The sequence below is a fragment of the Amblyomma maculatum genome, chromosome 8, assembly GCF_055883805.1.
Source record: "Amblyomma maculatum isolate TAMU_Amacu chromosome 8, ASM5588380v1, whole genome shotgun sequence".
Classification (NCBI taxonomy): Eukaryota; Metazoa; Arthropoda; class Arachnida; order Ixodida; family Ixodidae; genus Amblyomma; species Amblyomma maculatum.
Genome location: NC_139351.1, coordinates 81,586,715 through 81,604,133, shown reverse-complemented (window position 1 = coordinate 81,604,133; position 17,419 = coordinate 81,586,715). Strand labels below are relative to the sequence as shown.

The 17,419-nt window shown below is 46.2% G+C and overlaps 1 protein-coding gene and 1 pseudogene across 1 annotated transcript in view; both read left to right on the top strand.

Moving 5' to 3' along the window:
* Positions 1-589: 589 nt before the first annotated feature.
* LOC146181616 (MAM and LDL-receptor class A domain-containing protein 1-like) overlaps positions 590-17,419 on the top strand; it is a 56,949-nt gene continuing 40,119 nt past the window's right edge. Inside the window, exons 1-3 of the mRNA XM_084575522.1 lie at positions 590-976; positions 2,979-3,024; positions 7,169-7,342. Of these exons, the coding sequence (XP_084431648.1) occupies positions 590-976; positions 2,979-3,024; positions 7,169-7,342 (607 nt within the window). The remainder of the gene's footprint in view (positions 977-2,978; positions 3,025-7,168; positions 7,343-17,419) is intronic.
* LOC146181617 (peptidyl-prolyl cis-trans isomerase pseudogene) lies at positions 10,719-11,213 on the top strand (annotated as a pseudogene).

Sequence of the window (17,419 nt, the reverse complement as noted above, 5' to 3'; positions counted from 1 at the left end):
AGCGTCCAGAGGCCACAGCAAGCCGCCTCATTTCCATGAATAGTCGCCGCCATTGGCTCATCTCGGTCACGTGGCAACTACAAGCGGATACCTGCTGTCGTCTGCATAAAGCACCAGTCGCTTTCACTGGTTCTTGATGTTTGATAAGGCGGAAAAAGCAGCAGACGACAAACGACTACAGCCACAGTGCCTTCTCTGCCGACAATGAAACCAGAACGCGGACGAGCGGAACAACAGAGCCTCCCCGTTTTTTTTTCGTCATCCTGGTGGCGGACCCATTCTCGCACCACTTCGTGCCTGGCGCGCAGCGTCCGGTTTTTTGTCCTATTCGCCGAGTTTCCACCCACCAATTAGACGCACACGTCGCCGACGAAACGCGGGGTCGCACCGTCTGCTGCTCTCGGTAGCAGATGAGGAAATTGTCAGCGCTGATTCATCGCATGTCCAGATGACGCGACCCAGATACGCCTCAATGAGTCTGCAACAGAGCCGTTCCTGTCGGATATCAAACTGAAGACGTCAAGACGCTGGAACGTCGTCTCCTTTTAAGAACAGTTTCTTATTAACAGTCCTGTTTAACTGACTCGCTATGTCGTTGATAGTTCGGTGGTTGAGTGTGTGCTACTGCGTTGTTCTCATCGCATCCGAAGAGACTGACTGCGGATTCGAGATACCCGGTGATGACGTCACACACCGAACAGCTTCGGAAGAATGGAACCCAAATTCGACAGAATCAGTACTGGTTCCCAACAGGACCTCCCGGACCGAAGTAACGAATCTCCGGGTCCCCGATGTCAAGAATGTCACTTCTTCGACAACGACGGACTTGTCGCTTTTGATGGACGTTGCACCGACAGTAACCTCCCTGCTAGAGAAGGAAGAATCTGTGGTGCTCTCTTTGGCGACCACTGAAGAATCGACGACATCGACTCCCGAGTCACCTCTGTCGAATGCCAAGTTGGAGGGAGACTTTTTGGTGAGTCGCTAGTTTCAAACGTGAATTTTGGCTTTGTTGATTCAGTAAGCGGTCGTAGTTTCTAACTGAAACCTATAAAGCCCGGATTCAACTGATCAGCGGTCAGGTGCTCAAGTAGATGACAAAGACAAGCGTTAGATGCAGACTGTACCTCCCAACATCTATGCTCTTCTTTCATACTGTTTACAATGTAGGACATCATCTGATGTAACGTAGCCTTCAACCAGCCGTTCACACATCTGATTCAAATATGACCATTTCACAACTGATACTTGCTAACGCGCGGTTACTTTCTTCCCCTAGATTTTACTCAAACAAAAATCTTAAAAGTGCTCATATTGTTCTCTCCTTCTCCACACCGTGTTACATTTGTTGCGCGTAGCACATGATTCAGCGACAGTAAGGTCAACATGCGCACCTGATAGCTGCTTCCTTATCTCTTTCCGAAGCACCACAGAGGGGACGGCACTGGCGCGGACAATTACGGCCCTAGTAGCTTAATTAGACTTAATTAGACTGTGTTAAATATTTAGATTCGATATTTCTTAAACACGCGAAAACTACTATAGTTGCACGAGATGTAGTTGCGTGCAAATAAAACCGGTGAAGCTTCATTTGTAAGAGAGCACGTCATTACAGTGATAAAATGTATAAGTGATTTTGTTTATTTATAAGATTAATAGTTTTAGTTATCTCCTCACATTGTGCTCGCAGGGCAGCACAACTCATAATGAAGCCTCAGAGTTCGTGCCGCAAAAGCATGCGTTCATGAAACCATGCAACAGTTGCGCGGATGAAAAGCATAAGGCAGAAAGTATCAGTGTAGCGCCTTTTCTTGCCATTTATTCGTTTTCTTCATTGCCGTTCACATACTTCTGACATGTGACACCTGAGCTGTTACCTAAGAACCAATGGTGGTATTTTTCTTTTGCTCAAGAAGCAATATGTGAATGTGCGCACATAATGCTAACGCAAAAGTCAATGACCCCTGTCATACGTAGACAAGACAATGTGAACAAGGAAAGTTACAGTGCCATAGATCGTCTTTCCGTTTGCTTGTTTTTCTATCACAATTGTAAGTGTACTCCTTCAACACATTGTTCAAGTAACTTGGGCTAATCTTGTGATCGGCCCCTTCATGCATTTACAGGGATACTAATATTAACATATCTTGGGGACACATTGTAGGCATGAGTTCTCGTGGCATGTGTTCAGCGAACAAGCAACCAGTGATATTTTGCGGCGTACAACTAGACACCGTATTTATCCTATAGCTATCCTTTAGTTCCTATGTCTATTAAACAAAAACTCACGTACTGCATAATGTTTCGTTAATACAATAAAAATTTCAAAACGCATAAAGTTTTATGCAAACGCAATTAGCACTTTACTGCATCATTTCTTTCCAGTGAGAGTGACTTTTCCAGCATGCATTATTCAGGAAACCAGTCACGACGCTATTCTCATGTATTCGTATTTCTATCCAAAACATTTTTTGCGTTTGACCCAATTTCGTCACTTTTCCTTACACAGTCTTTTCAGCTACTGTAATATTTTCAAGGTCCTTGCAAATACCCTCTCCAGGAAGTTCATGCCCGGATGCCTTGCTGGAGTTGCTTTTTCTTGCAAATTACCTTACCAGTGACCAAATGACGTTTGTCTTCAAGACTTAGCTGCAGAAATTTGGTCCGGTGCTCAATATGATTTATATTCAAATGAGCCTTGCTAAGAACCCGCATTGCACGTAACAGCTGCAGCAAATAAAAATGCAAATAATGGCAGAAAGAAGTAGCACTAGTGAAACGTGCAAACGTGTAACTAAAAAGAACACGAAACAAGGGCAATACAATAGACATGGCCACCTAGCCTGGGAATATGGAGTTTTCTACATGAAGGAATTTTTGCTGTGGTCGAAAAGTAAACATCTGACGGAATGTTTTGTCATTCACGCCACCTCTCCGACTAGGGGCTGAAGGAACTTTTCTCCTTGTTGTTTTTACAGCAACGAGAGAAGCGCCAAGACGAAGAGGAGGAGGAAGAGGTGGAAAGTACGTCTATTTTTCTCCCATATTTTTTTTCTCATCTGCTTTTATTATTATTATGGATGACGACTGCATGAAAAATTCCTTGTCATGTCGATATCGCGGAAACACTCAAATGCCGCAATTCCTGCTGAGCAATGCATTTTAGCTAGCATTATTTTTCCCATGAGCCAAACATCCCGATTCAGAAGTTGCACTTTCTTCCTCCCAAAACCCTACAGAAGCTACGAACCCGGTAGCCCCTTAATCTCACGAAATATTCTTCGTGTTTGCTCACAGAACTGCTTCCGACTGCGGCGTCATCTATTACGATACCAATTTTTTCTTGTTGTCTTAACCTTTCTCTACGAAGCAGCGTGGCCAGGTTTCGCACTGGTGTCAACGAGATGCACAAGACGTTTCCACTTAAACATACGTGCTTAAAGAGAATGTTCTAAAGACAGGAAGACCGGATATGCGTCAGTAAAACAACGGTGTGATGCAGGCAATAAGTGTCAGAAATGCGCCCGGCTAGAAAGCTCGTAGTCCTGTCTGCCTCCCCTGTGCCCATCTTTTTTTTTTTTTTTTTTTTTTTTGCGCTCCCCTGCTTTCATACAGCATGCACCACCTAGTCCAGCAACAAGTTTTACTTTGTTGAAAGCCAATTCGGCGACCTTCCATATGCACGTTTTCGACGTGCGATATTTTGAGAAACTTCATTAAAGTGAGTCATCTTGAATGTTGATAGCCTTCAATTTTGCAATATCGGGTTCTGAAATCAAAATAAAAAGCTATTTAGCTAGCTCAGTTTTTCAATCGTCTAATCGTTGTGTTCAATGACAGACATGATGTCGGCCTTGCTATCCAGTCTATCTGCACAACTAAAAAACTCGTCCGGTATTATTATGACAAGTTATACTGTCTGTCCTTTTTAGCGGCGGGACAAAATGATTCGCCAAAAGAAACATAAAGGCCAGCGTTGTCGTTACGGCACATTTATGGACTATGCACTTGGTCCCAGCTGACCAGGTACCAAATGCGGAATGCACGCCGAAAATTCTAGCAGTTTGGCCCCAATTTCTCTCGCTGATCCTCATTCGTTCAAGTGTGTCGACACACGTACTGGTCTCTGCTTCGGAAGCTGCCAACCGAATCTAAATGAAAACGAATTGATCTTTATTCACAGCCAGCATGATCCCCCGTAAAAAAAGTAAACGTTACAGAGGGCACTTGTACTCTACACACGAATATGTTCATAAGGGTGTAAAGCGGGGGTGGCATGTCCTCCAGCGCACATTGGATAAGCTGACAAGAGAGTAAAAAAGGGGTAACATGGCGTCTGGCGCATTCCCTTGTTAGGGCATCGCATTCCCTTCAATCTCAGGGGTAGATTTTAGTCGCTAGGAGTGCAGAATACCAGTTGTCGACAGCGGAAGCTGATTTGCCCTAGAAAAAAAAGACATTCGAATCTTTTGTAATTGCGAAATTACCAAGATTCTAAGCAACGTTTTATTGCCTTCTAATTGCTATCAAAACACTTGGGGCCTCAGCCATTAAAGGTCTCGTGGCATTGCTGATTGTATGAAATCATTATGATTTAGGGAGGGAATATGCCTATATTGGCAATAATACAGTATCTTGCGCTTTTAGTGATGAAAATCGACCCTAAGGTTCGGAGCGAATACCGGGCCTCTTGAAGGGTGTGCACTATAGTACATGCTGCTCCGTTTTCATTCCCTGATGGAGTAATTAATATTTAGAGTCTAAACTACTACTTACGTTCTACAAATTCGAAACTACAAGATTAATTAAGAAACGAATTAACATAGATCAATGCGTGATTAGGGTGTTATAACAAGAATTCAGGTGAGTTTAAGTCGCAAAATAATAGGAATTAAGATGTTAAGTTATAATCATGTTTTAATGGATTATAGGTGGAAACGGATGGATTAGGAAGTGTATTATGGTGGCTTAGCACCACTGTATACACTTCATATGCCTACCGACTATCTAATGGCCCATTTGCGACCATATTACTCTCAAGATGACACCACGTCAATTTTCTGGGACCACATTTCGTAACAACCACTAACGTCGCAGCGTTCGGTTGCAAATGAGGTATGCAAAGCTTTCGCGGTAGTAAGAGATCAATAAACAACGGGTGCCTTTTTTTACAAAAAATAGGTGCTAAGCGGACAACACACAAAAATGACGACGACGTACCTGGCGCGTGTGCTCGTCGAATTCCGTTTTCTTCTGTTGTCCACGATTTAAGAATTAGCTTGCGGAATCAACTCCGCCCAGCCACATACTTTACTAGAGAACGCTGTACGGCGGCACTACCTGTCCCATGCTATTCGTAGCGCATTACAGGAGGTCTTCAGAAATATGGGTGGGAAAAAGTTGGAGATAAGAGTTAATGAGGAGTAATTTACCAAATGTCTTGTCAGAATGGGTAGCAATAGGTGCGGCCAGGCGACACATGCATATTCAAACTCTGGAGTACAGCCTGTGCTTTTCTGCATGCAAGCCCCATGCATCAGCCGCGCACGCACGCGCTGCTCCTGGCGCTTCCGCTCTGCCTTAAGTGCGATAGAGACAGAGCAGGATAAAGTGACTCCGGATCAAGGGGTTTTCGGATGACAAGTTTCCTTTCCATCTTACTAAGGCAACAGTGACAGAGAGGTCGCCCCTTTATCAGGCCCACATGAGGTAACAAACTAAGGCGACATTTAGATTGCCGCTCTTGTGCGCCCGTTCGGCGGCTGAGCCGCGTCGCCACTGGTTCAGTTACTGTGGTAACCGCGCATGAAGAGAGCCTTGAGAGAGTCGCGAGGCCAACAGAGCTTGTGGCTCTTTTCTCTTCTCCAAAAGTCGGTCTCGTGAGAAAAATAGACTAATTTTGGAACATACATACATACATACATACATACATACATACATACATACATACATACATACATACATACATACATACATACATACATACATACATACATGCATACATACATACATACATACATACATACATACATACATACATACATACATACATACATACATACATACATACATACATACATACATACATACATACATACATACATACATACATACATACATGCATGCATGCATCCATACATACATACATGCACGCATGCATGCATACATACATACATACATACATACATACATACATACATACATACATACATACATACATACATACATACATACATACATACATACATACATACATACATACATACATACATACATACATACATACATACATACATACATACATACATACATACATACATACATACATACATACATACATACATACATACATACATACATACATACATACATACATACATACATACATACATACATACATACATACCGATATCCTGGGGACAGAAAAGAGCCACTCGCTCTTAATCGGCTTGTGCAAATATAACTAAGATACTTCCGCGTGACGGAAAGCAGAACGTCAGGTTAATGAAAGCTTCGAAAGAAGACTGCTTGGGTGGTCTCCTTCGTGCAACCGAAATAAAACCACTGGAAGGCGATATTATTTGGGCGCGCACATGGCAATCGTCGGAAGAGAAATCGTCATGATTTAAAAGCTTGGCTTTCTGCTTAAACACTCTACAAATGTGTCGCAAATATTAAGGAGTACGCTCCAGCGTTAAAATTTTCTCATGCTCTTTGGGGAGAAAGTATGGTAGTTGATTGGGCGCATTCACGAGAGCACTATAGCATGCGCTAACTTATGAAAGAAGTACTTACAACTTTTTGCTAGGTTAAAGCGTAAGAACAGCTTTAGTAAGTGATGACGCCTGATCTCTGATATTATGGCCTGGATTGTACATAATTACCGGTATCAAAATATTATCAAGATAAGTTCATATAATGAGTCATGCATGACTGCGATCCATGGTGATGAAACTCATAGCTGCACTCGAGAGTAGATATGGTAACTGTCTCGTGAGCAAAATAAAAGCTGCTTTATTATTATGCGATGTGAGTAAAGAAATAATACAATTTAAGACATAGCTAAACAAACAGTAATGCATCATTTCAGTATGCATGCGGCATAACCCGTATGACATGCTTTAACTCATGTGCCTAATGCGTTGTCCCTTATTTTCCTGGCGAGTAGAGTTCATCGCCAAGCCAGAGCCTTGCGACTTCGGACAAGCCGAAGAAATCAGCCTGTGCGACTGGACCAACTATTTCAACGCCACGCCCAAAATGGCCTGGAAGCCCGGCAAGGGAGACACTGCACTGTGGCTCGGCGGACCGAGGACTGACCACACGCTCAACACGGGAGAAGGTAAGAATACAAGTGGTCATGTACATCGTAGCTGCCACTGTTTCAGGATGCATAGTTATCAATAGAGATGGAGCTCTATCCCAAAGCTTCTCAAATCTCCTACCACTATCTGCTCCCTCTTCTTTTAAATTTTCACATTTTCCTCGCTGCAACTCTACTTACATCAGACAAACGCGAACAGTTTATCTTTGTTATGGCCTCAACTAAACTCCACTCGCTCGACTTGCTCTCAGAACCAGGTGTCTTTCCTCACTCAGACACACCTTTCATGAAAGCTAATTACCTCAGAACGTAGTTCCGTCGTCGCCGCGCTTGAAGTGTGCAACAGCATACTAGAAGCCCAAGCCCCGAAAGCGTCCTAGCGCCTAGTTTAAGCGAAACTTTTAAGTTCAACTGATTGCGAGGCCAGTTACGGCATTACGCTGAACGGTCCACGGCCATATGAAACACTTAAGAAGGGAAGAACGAAAACTGTCAAGGCGCCATCAGACTCCATAGGTAGCGTACCCATATCCTCCAGAAACCAAGTGAAGGTCATGGGCAGATTTAAATTAGATGTCTAGTAGCCAGTAGGACACAAGAACTGTACTCGCTATCGTGTCCGCGCGCTGTAAAAACAAAAAACGGGGAAGTCCTGTCATTATTTCATGATACTTCGTTAGCATCCATCATTTCTTTCTTCGCTTCCATCTAGTCTGCATAAGTAGTGCTGCAGCTCTACAATGTAGCCGCACGGGCTGTACAAAATCTACTTCAAATAGAAGACGCTACGCAAGTTTAACTAGTTTAACGCCATAGCCGAAGGCTGCTCTGTCACATTGTTACCCTACGTGCAGCATCCCACGCGACTCTAATATTAGTTTTTTGTTGCACTGGCCACGCCTTGTCACTGAGCAAGTGATGTAGGTAAATATTTTGTTCGTTCTGAGTTCTCGGCTCGGCGCGTCGTCTCGTTTTTCGCGGGTATGATGGTCTTTCCTGGTACTCGCCGACTACCGCCCAGCCATCCGCATTCATAAAACGCTTAACAATGTCGGCAGCGTCAGTTTTATTTGGCTGCATTCGAAGGTCACGCGTCGGCTGTCAATGCTGCCAAACGCGTCTTTTAGTTCCATCCAAGGTCCGTATTGCGAACTTGCGTCCTTTCCAAGATTTTCGTTTTGTCCGTGTCCGCCATAATCTGATTGGTAGAAACACTAGAAGTAAATTTAAACTGAAATCCGGTGCCATTGTTTCCATCAATCAGAAGATTAGAGGTCTGAAAGAAAACAACACTACTGAAAACAATGCGAACTCGGAATACGGACCCATTAACGAAAACCGAGAGAGACAGTGGGCACACTGCCGAGCGCAGCGGAGGAACATCAAGCCCCACAAATTATGAAGGATGCCGAGCACACTGCCAAGTTGGAAGAGTAGCTGCTGAAGGTGGAGGCTGCACAAGTTGCGAAAGCAGCCACTGAAACCAAGTACATTTCCAAGGTGATGGCGGTGAAACACTCCGATGGAGTGACGTGTCTGTGCGTGTATGTGTGCTCTCGCACACACAAACGGAATCGATGGCTATGAACAACATTCGGGAGACACTTCGGCTCCACCTTTAAGTGTGCAACGCAACAGGGTCTGCGACTCTCCATGCGGATCCTCATCCACGTTCATTCGAGCGGCGAGATCAACGCCGCTTGCGGCGAAGGCTGGCCTGCCACCGAATTTTTATCTGTTGTAGACCGTCATTACCAGCCACCGCTTAGGTGGTGAACAACGGCTGTTGCGGCGCGCGTCTTTCTCTCCCTCTTCTTTTTCTTTCTTCTCTACTTTCTCTCTTCTGGCCGCACGAGGCAGCAGAGGTGGCTCGGCTACAGAGCCAGTAGCAGGCCCGTGCATTTTCTATTTCTTCTTCCTACAGCCACAACAACACAATTTCGCCTCCATCGAAATGCAGCCGCCGGCAGAGCGTAAAAAGCGGCGCAAAGCAGCAGCAAAGAGAGATTCAGCATAAGAAGGCGAAGAGAGCAGCGGAGACGCCCGAACAGAGAAGGACGAACGGATGGCCACTCGGTGATGCCAGACTGCCGAGCGTAACAGACAGAGCACAGCCGCCGAGATGAGGCCTATGGAATTGTTCAGTCAAAGGTAACCGACAAAAGAGGATCTGAAGGTGCTTAGTGTAATTGGTCACTACATTGGAGTTTCCGAAAGTGCATCTGCTCCCGCACATTTGAAGCAGACTTTGTGAACAATCCGTTTGGACACATGTGTAGTGCGTGCGAGAGACTGTGGAACAAAATGGACTTGGCACCGATGAGTAATTCAATATATGAGACTGCGTTTGAAGACTGCCAAATCGAAATACTGTACAGAAAAAATTGAGACAGCTGCATGCTACTTCACAGATCATCGGGCAGTCTTCGTCTCTGTCAAGCAAAATGAATAAAATATGTGTATACCCAATGTCTCTTATTGCTAAGCATAAATGACCACAACAAGGTCAGCCAGGGAAACACACATCTCGTTACCTATATCCTGGCATAGCTGAGCTAAGCCACTGCCATTTTTAGAGCGCAGCTCTTCGGCGCCCGTTCCTGCGTTTCGCGTCGTCGTTGGCGTTGGCGTCGGCAGCGTTGTCCCTGTAACCAGCTCCGCAGCTGGGACAGCGCGCGCTCCTTCCCCCACCCCCCTCCCGCTTCCTCCGTGGCGACGACCGCGCGTGTTTTCGGATTGCTGCGCGCGCTCCCCCTTCCCCACCCCCTTTTCCTGCGGGGCAGCGAAGGTGCTCTCCGGTTGCCGAAATGCCGGCACGCTATCAGCGGATCACGGTGCGTGCATCCCAAGCCGAAGCGCAGAGTCACGTTCTCTTTACTCGCTAGCGGCGTCAGCGGCATCAGTCAGTCGCTGCTCTCTGCTCGTCGCGCAATATTCCTGGGCCCACGCGCTGCCTCCCGCAACCTCCCGATAACTTAACTGCTCTCTTAATTTCTCTGACCACAAAGCTACTTTCATGACAGTCAAGAACTGGTAGTGGAGTGTTTCTTGAAGGAATACGTGTGAAAAATAAAAAAAGTCTGTAATTGTACATACGCGTCGCTCGAAATCTCTGCCTGAATCTATCTAAAAGATGAAACAGCTGATCAGCTGCGCTCAAATTTTGCATTAGGAAGTAATGTAATCGTCGGCAATTTTTTTTATTCTTCACGCGCAGTCCGCCACGCGGCCTCGTGCATTCCTTCGTGGCAACTGTTTTTATCGGTGCTGCGTTTCAGGCAACATCAGTACATTCTATGCGCTATATCACTCCTTTGTCCCTGTGTCATTCGCATAAGAAAGTCAACTACACGGCAGCAACGGTGAAGGGAGTCAACCACCAGCAGCAGCCAAGATGTCCAACCCGAGGGTATTCTTTGACATCTCAGCAGGCAACGATCCTCTCGGGCGCATCGTGATGGAGCTTCGGGCTGACGTGGTGCCTAAGACTGCCGAGAACTTCCGGGCGCTCTGCACCGGCGAGAAAGGGTTCGGCTACAAGAACTCCATCTTCCACCGGGTCATCCCGGATTTCATGTGCCAAGGCGGCGATTTCACCGACAACGACGGAACGGGAGGAAAGTCCATCTACGGGGACGAGTTTGACGACGAGAACTTCAAGCTAAAGCACACCGGACCGGGGGTGCTGTCCATGGCGAACGCCGGCCCCAACACCAACGGCTCTCAGTTCTTCCTCACTACGGCCAAGACGACCTGGTTAGATGGAAAGCACGTCGTATTCGGCAACGTCGTCGAAGGAATGGACGTGGTGAAGAAGGTCGAGTCATTCGGCTCCAAGTCGGGCAAACCTTCCAAGAAAATCACGATCACCAACTGTGGCCAGTTGTGAGTCTCCGGCACGAACTACGTCCATAACGGTCCTTTATACCATCTCTGTGAACTGTTCTGTCCCCCTCTATTAACAATGTAGTTTCCCTTTAGCCTTTTTTCTCATAGTTTTTGTTATGCTTTGTTCCTGGGTTTTGTGTTTATCTGTTTCTAGTTCTCATTTCTCTCTTCCTTCAAATAAAATATGTGCCTGAAAATGAGTTTTCTTTCTCACGAGTACTGCAATAAATGCGACAGCATTTGTGTACAGTGATGAGTGAGTGGTTCGTGCTATCATACGATAGACTTCGATTCGTAACTTTGCCAGTTGTCATCAGTTTCCGAACTCCAGGTGGTCTAAATTTCCGGAGCCCTCTACTACGGCGTCTCTCATAGCCTGAGTCGTTTTGGGACGTTAAACCCCAGAACGGAACCTAACCTTTCTAGGATTAGTTAACTTTGTCCACGCTATCGTCAGGTCGCTTTGTGATACAGTAAAATGGAGGACGGCGTCCGTGTGCTGTGCTATGTCAGCGCACGTTAAAGATCTCCAGGTGATCGAAATTACTCCATAATCCTCCACTACGGCTCATCTTTATCTCTTTCCACTTTCGCTCCCACCTTCCTCCCTTCCCTTACGGCACGGTTCAGGTGTCCACGGAAAGAAGTCTGACAGATACTGCTCCTTCTTCTTCTTGTGAACCAATTATTAACAAGCTGCGCAGGAGGAGGGTTCTGAGAAAGGGCGACGGCGCGCAGTCGGAGAGTTGAGCTACAGTGAACTGTTGAGCAAAATGTCATCGGCAGCACCAGGGGGCGTTGAGGGAGAAGACAATGGCGCTGGGGAGGATGGTGGAAACGTCGGCTGCGGCGCCCGAAGAACGTTCTCTAAACGACCGCAGCACGCTCGCCTGCCGCGTGCATGTTGCCGCCGTTGCCGCCAGAGCTTGGAGCTTCATTGTACCACGACGGAAGAGTGCATATACCTTGGAGGCTACAGCAGGTCGAAATGTAGCTCGTCGTAACCCACGACGGGAAGTGAATATCGGAGATGTGTGCTGTGGTGTAATAAGTGTGCATTCGCCTTCACATTACAAAGTTCGAAGCATTCCTCATAATTTTTTTAGCATGATAGCGTTACAATGGGACTTAAAAGGTTGATTTCGTTAGGCTCTGAACCTCCGGATTAGCGTTTTCGCACGTAAAACGAGTTCGTCAAAGGCCCCGCCGCGATGGTACAGCGGTAAAAATGTGCCACTATGGGATACCCCGGTTCTATTGATTATTTTTATTGTTTGGTTAAAAACTTTATTACCGCCGATATAGGAGGTTCCCCTACTCTCTCACTGGTACGGAGTCTCGAATAGGGGCCTGGGATTCAGCAAATAGGAAAGAATACACTCATTCTTCACGGCCTCAGCCACCAGGTGGATGGCTTCTTTTTGGACCTCGAGTTTTCGCTTCGCAGCACTGACTCCCAAGCTTCCGCTTCTTGAACGTTGGCCGTTTCCCCGGGCGAAAAGGGGCATTGCTAGATTATGTGCTCGAGGGTACCTCTCCGTCCGCAGTGTTTAATTTTCGTGTTGTCTGTCCTCTATCTTTAAGTGGCGCAGCCAGACTGGGTTGGGGTAATTTCTGGCCTCTGGTCTGCGAGGACTTTCGGTCTCTTCATTTTTTAGCTCTTTATGTGGAGTGAATAATGTTTTCTATTTGGTTTGTAGCATTATTCGCAGATCTCGTGGTAGGTGTTTAACATCTCCCCGGGTACTGGGTTGTTGACCTACTAGACGTTCGTCCGGTAGTGGATAACTCGGGCGAGCGCGTGAGCGGCTTCGTTTCCAGACATCGATTCTTAGCCTGGGGTCCATTTTATTGCGATCCTCCGTGAGGCCCCCTGGATTCGAGAATTTTCTTTAACGCGGCTTAGACTTTTTTGGTCAAGTTCCAGATGGCTGTTTTGCTATCGCTTATTATCACCTTAGATTCTCTGCCGACGCAGGTAAGCGCAACTGCTACCTCTTCGGGGATGACCGCATTTCTTGTTTTTATCGATGCCATGATTAGAGGGGCTCCGGCACCATCCACCTCTGCCGCGACTGCAGCTCCCGATTTCCTGGTGGCTGCGTCAGTGTACGCCACGGAGTTCGGGTGAAGCTTGGTTAGCTTTTTTTCGATGGCTTTGGCTCTGTCTTCTCTTCTATGTTGTGAATGTGGCTCTTGTTTCTTGGCATGGATGGAATGTAAAGGTTGGTAATGCAGTTTTGGCTCAGGTTAACCTTGGGGTCCGTCCCTCTGTCTTGCTAGAGACCGACCCATTCTAGGATTTGTCTTTCCGTCTCGGATTGACTGTCTCTTCATTTGTGCTATGCTTGTGGCTTCAATTATTTTTGCTCGTGTGTTGTATCCCCCCCCCCCCCCCCCCCCCCTCTGTTTCCAGCCGTCTGGTCGTGGATGTGTCGGTGCGAAGGCTGAGTGCGCTTTTGATGTTCCTCCTCATTACGATGTATATTTGTTCTCTTACCCTTGCTGTCAGGTTTAAATTAGGGCATTGCATATCCTACCCCGCTAATGATATAAGCGCTAGTCTTAGCAGGCTCCTTTATTTGAGTACCCTATTTTTTGAGAGGGACTCTTCTGAAAGACCCGTTACTTGTGCGGTGTATTTCAGTATTTTGGCTATTGGGGATTCGTTTCTGCTGTCTGCCTGGACGATGAGTCCGAGGATCCTAATCTGATTAACCTGGGACACTTTTTGGCTATCCACTGTTATTTGGAAGATAGGCTTCTCCTTCTTGTTTATGTATATTAGCAGCTCCGATTTTTGCGGTGAACACTTGAGGCCTGTATTTACCGCATATACCCTGTGACTGTTTTAGCCGCGCGCTGGAGCCTCTCCTATATTTCGGCGTCCGAGCCTGTGTTTAGCCAAGTGCTAATATCGTTTGCGTAGAGGGTAAACGTCATGTCTGGTATTGTTTTCAGCAGGATTGGAAGGTTCATCAATGCTGCGTTGAAGAACAATGGGGAGAACACCGAACCTTGTGGTTTTCCCCTGTCTGATGTCCTGATGATTGGCGATTCTGTGCCGAGCTATTTTAACTTGAGTCCTCTGTCTGAGAAAAACCTGCTTACGTAAGCGAAGGTTCTTGACGAATGTTTAGCTCTTCGAGATTCTTGGGGATTTCGTCGTGCCCTACGTTGTTGAAGACATAGGATGGCCTTTGTATCTGGTTTTTCTCTTGTCCATGATGTCATGTTTGAGCCCCTGCATGACGCCTTGTGTACCGAGGAACCTTCTGAAGCCGACCGTTTCATGGGATCATAGTCGTTCTGCATCCTCATAGTTGGAGAGTCTAGTTTGGACAACTTTCTTTGTCAACTTCCCCATACACGAGGTGAAGAAAGTGGGTTTTAGATTTTCTAACTTGTGCGGTTTTCCTGGCTTGGGTATAAAGATGACGTCTGCTGATTTCCGTTGTGTGGGGAGCTTTCCTTCTCCCATATTTTCTGAATGTACTTGTTGAGGCTGGCAATGTAGTCGTCGTCTAAATTTCTGATTGATTTGTTGGTTATACAATCCGGTCCAGGCGCGGAGTTCCTTTTGAAGCTGGCTATCTCTGTCCTGACCTCGGTTTCCGTTATAGGCCGGTATAGTTCCTGGTTGTCTAGTCCCCGATATTTCGGGAGCTTTTGGTTGATGTCTCCAGCGCCGATGTCTTTGTCGTAGTTGTAGTTGTTGTTGTTGCAACTGTAGGAAGAAGGAAAAGAAAATGCATGGAGCCTGCTATTGGCTCTATAGCTGAGCTACCTCCGGTGCCTCGTGCGGACAGAAGAGAAAATAGAGAAGAGAGAAAAAGATGTAGAAAGAAAGTCGCGCGTCGCAACAGCCGTCGTCCGCCACTGAAGCGTTGCCGGGTGCAATGACGGCCTACAACAGGCACAACCGCCGGTGGCAGGTGAGATCCTACTGCAAATGGCCCATCAATTATTCCCAGTTTCGTAGGGCCAGGAGCAGCCACCCCTTTTGAGCTGATTGAACAAGTCCTCTTCTTTGCCCTCAAATATGTATTTTATCTTCCGCTAGTTTATGCTCGAGTTGATTTTGGACTGATCGGTGCATAACAGGTAACTGAAGATGTTCCGCGTTTTGGGGAGACTCATCTGTTTCTCCATGTCGTCATAATTGTTAAGTGGAGGTTGTGGTGGTAAAATTTTAATCTCCAACAGACACAGGATAGGCGTCAACCTATTCGCCTACACGGCAGCCTGGAGCCTTTGGACTCGGTCGGCATGTTCGGCCAGTCGTATTACACCTAGCTTAGTGTCAGGGTGTGAGTGCAACAGTAGTCTCCAAAATTTCTTCCGTTTTTATCTGCTGATTTTTATTTTCGATTTCTTGACACGTCCATATCATGTGTACTAGATCTGCCTTATCCTCACATAGTTTGCACCTACCTGAGAATTGTTCCGGGTACCACTGTCTTAGGGTAGCTGAATTCGGAAAAGTCCTCGTTTGTAAGCGCCTCCAAATGCTTTCTTGGATCTTATTTAGTGTTATATCTGCCAGTGGGTACTCTACCCTATTTAGTCGATAGTGCTGAGTAACTTTTTTCTAGCTGACTAGCCTGTCCCTGCTAAGAGTGTACTCAAGATCAGAGCCTACTCGGAAGATGAGTCCGCGGGCAAGCTTATGAACTTCTTCATTTCCTTGAAGCTGGAAGTGGGCTGGTGCCCATATTAGCCATATTATTCTGTCATTCTGACATGGTTTTAGTATCCTCTTTGCCTTTGGAAAGACCTTTACATTAAGAAAATTGTATATTGTTGTTTTCGAATCATAATTGTAGTAACCATTGTCCCTGCTATCGCAAGGACAATGGCCACCTCTTCAGTCGTATCGGCTAAGCTAGTACTGACTGAGCTGCTTATTATTAGGTTTTGCTCGTGCTGCATAGCATGCCTTTCCTCATGCTCGGCGGTGTCGACATAGTTATATGGGGCTTTATGGCGCAGAAGCAACTATGGCTATGATGCTCCAAACACGAGGTTATATTATTTGTTAAATGAAATGCTCAAAATTATGATATTCATATTTGATTTAGAACATTGACTTTCTTAATAAATATACAAACAAGAAAAAAATGAACAAATGCTATTGTTCGCCTAAAAGCAATGCAGAATGAAATGGAAAGTGTTCATTATAAAATACAGTAAAATATATTTTCCTACGATCCCCAAGTCGTGGGCATGAGATTAAAATGTGATTGACAGAGTTTATCGCCGCACATTTGACACATGAGCTTGTATTTTTTTTTGTTAAGAAGATATGGGTGATGTGCGCGTGTCCTATGTGTAGAGTGCCGGAATTCCCGGGTTCGAACCCAACCTCGGCGGCTGCGTTTCGATGGAGGCGAAACGAAGAGGCGTCCGTGTGCTGTGCGATGTCAGCGCACGTTAAAGATACCCAGGTGGTCGAAATTACTCCGCAGCCCTCCACTACGGCTCCTCTTTCTCTCTTTCCACTTTCACTCCCATCTTCCTCTCTTCCCTTACGGCGTGGTTCAGGTGTCCACAAAGCAAGTGTGACAGATACTGCGCCTAGCGAAGCGATACTGGCGAAGCCATGCCAAACCACCAGCAGAGCCAAACGCAGCCAGGGAGGTATTGCTTTCGCAATCACTGAGGCTATAGTGCCTAGAATATACTCTAGGCACTATACTGAGGCTTAACCAGAGCTAAGCCACAGCTATTTTTTTTCTTTCTTCTCTACTATCTCTTCTGTCTGCACGAAGCAGCGGAGGTGGCTCAGCTGCAGAGCCAGTAGCAGGCCCGTGCATTTTCTTTTCCTTCTTCCGACAGCCACAACAACAGCGGAGGTGGTTCAGCTACAGAGCCAGTAGCAGGCTCGTGCATTTTCTTTTCCTTCTTCCTACAGCCACAGCAACAACAGCACAGCACACGGACGCCTCTTCGCTTCGCCTCCATTGAAACGCAGCCGCCGCAGTCGGGATTGAGCCCGGGTACTCCGGCACAGTAGCCGGGCGTCTTTCCACTGCACCACCCCGGCGGGGCAACCTTTTCCTAGAACCTAACTTAATTCTCTCTTTCCGCTTTCACTCCCAACTTTCCCCCTCCCCATTAGGTGCGATAAAGGTGTCCACAAAACAAGTGTGACAGATAATGAGTATTTCCTTTCCTGTGAACCAATTATTATTATTATTATTATTA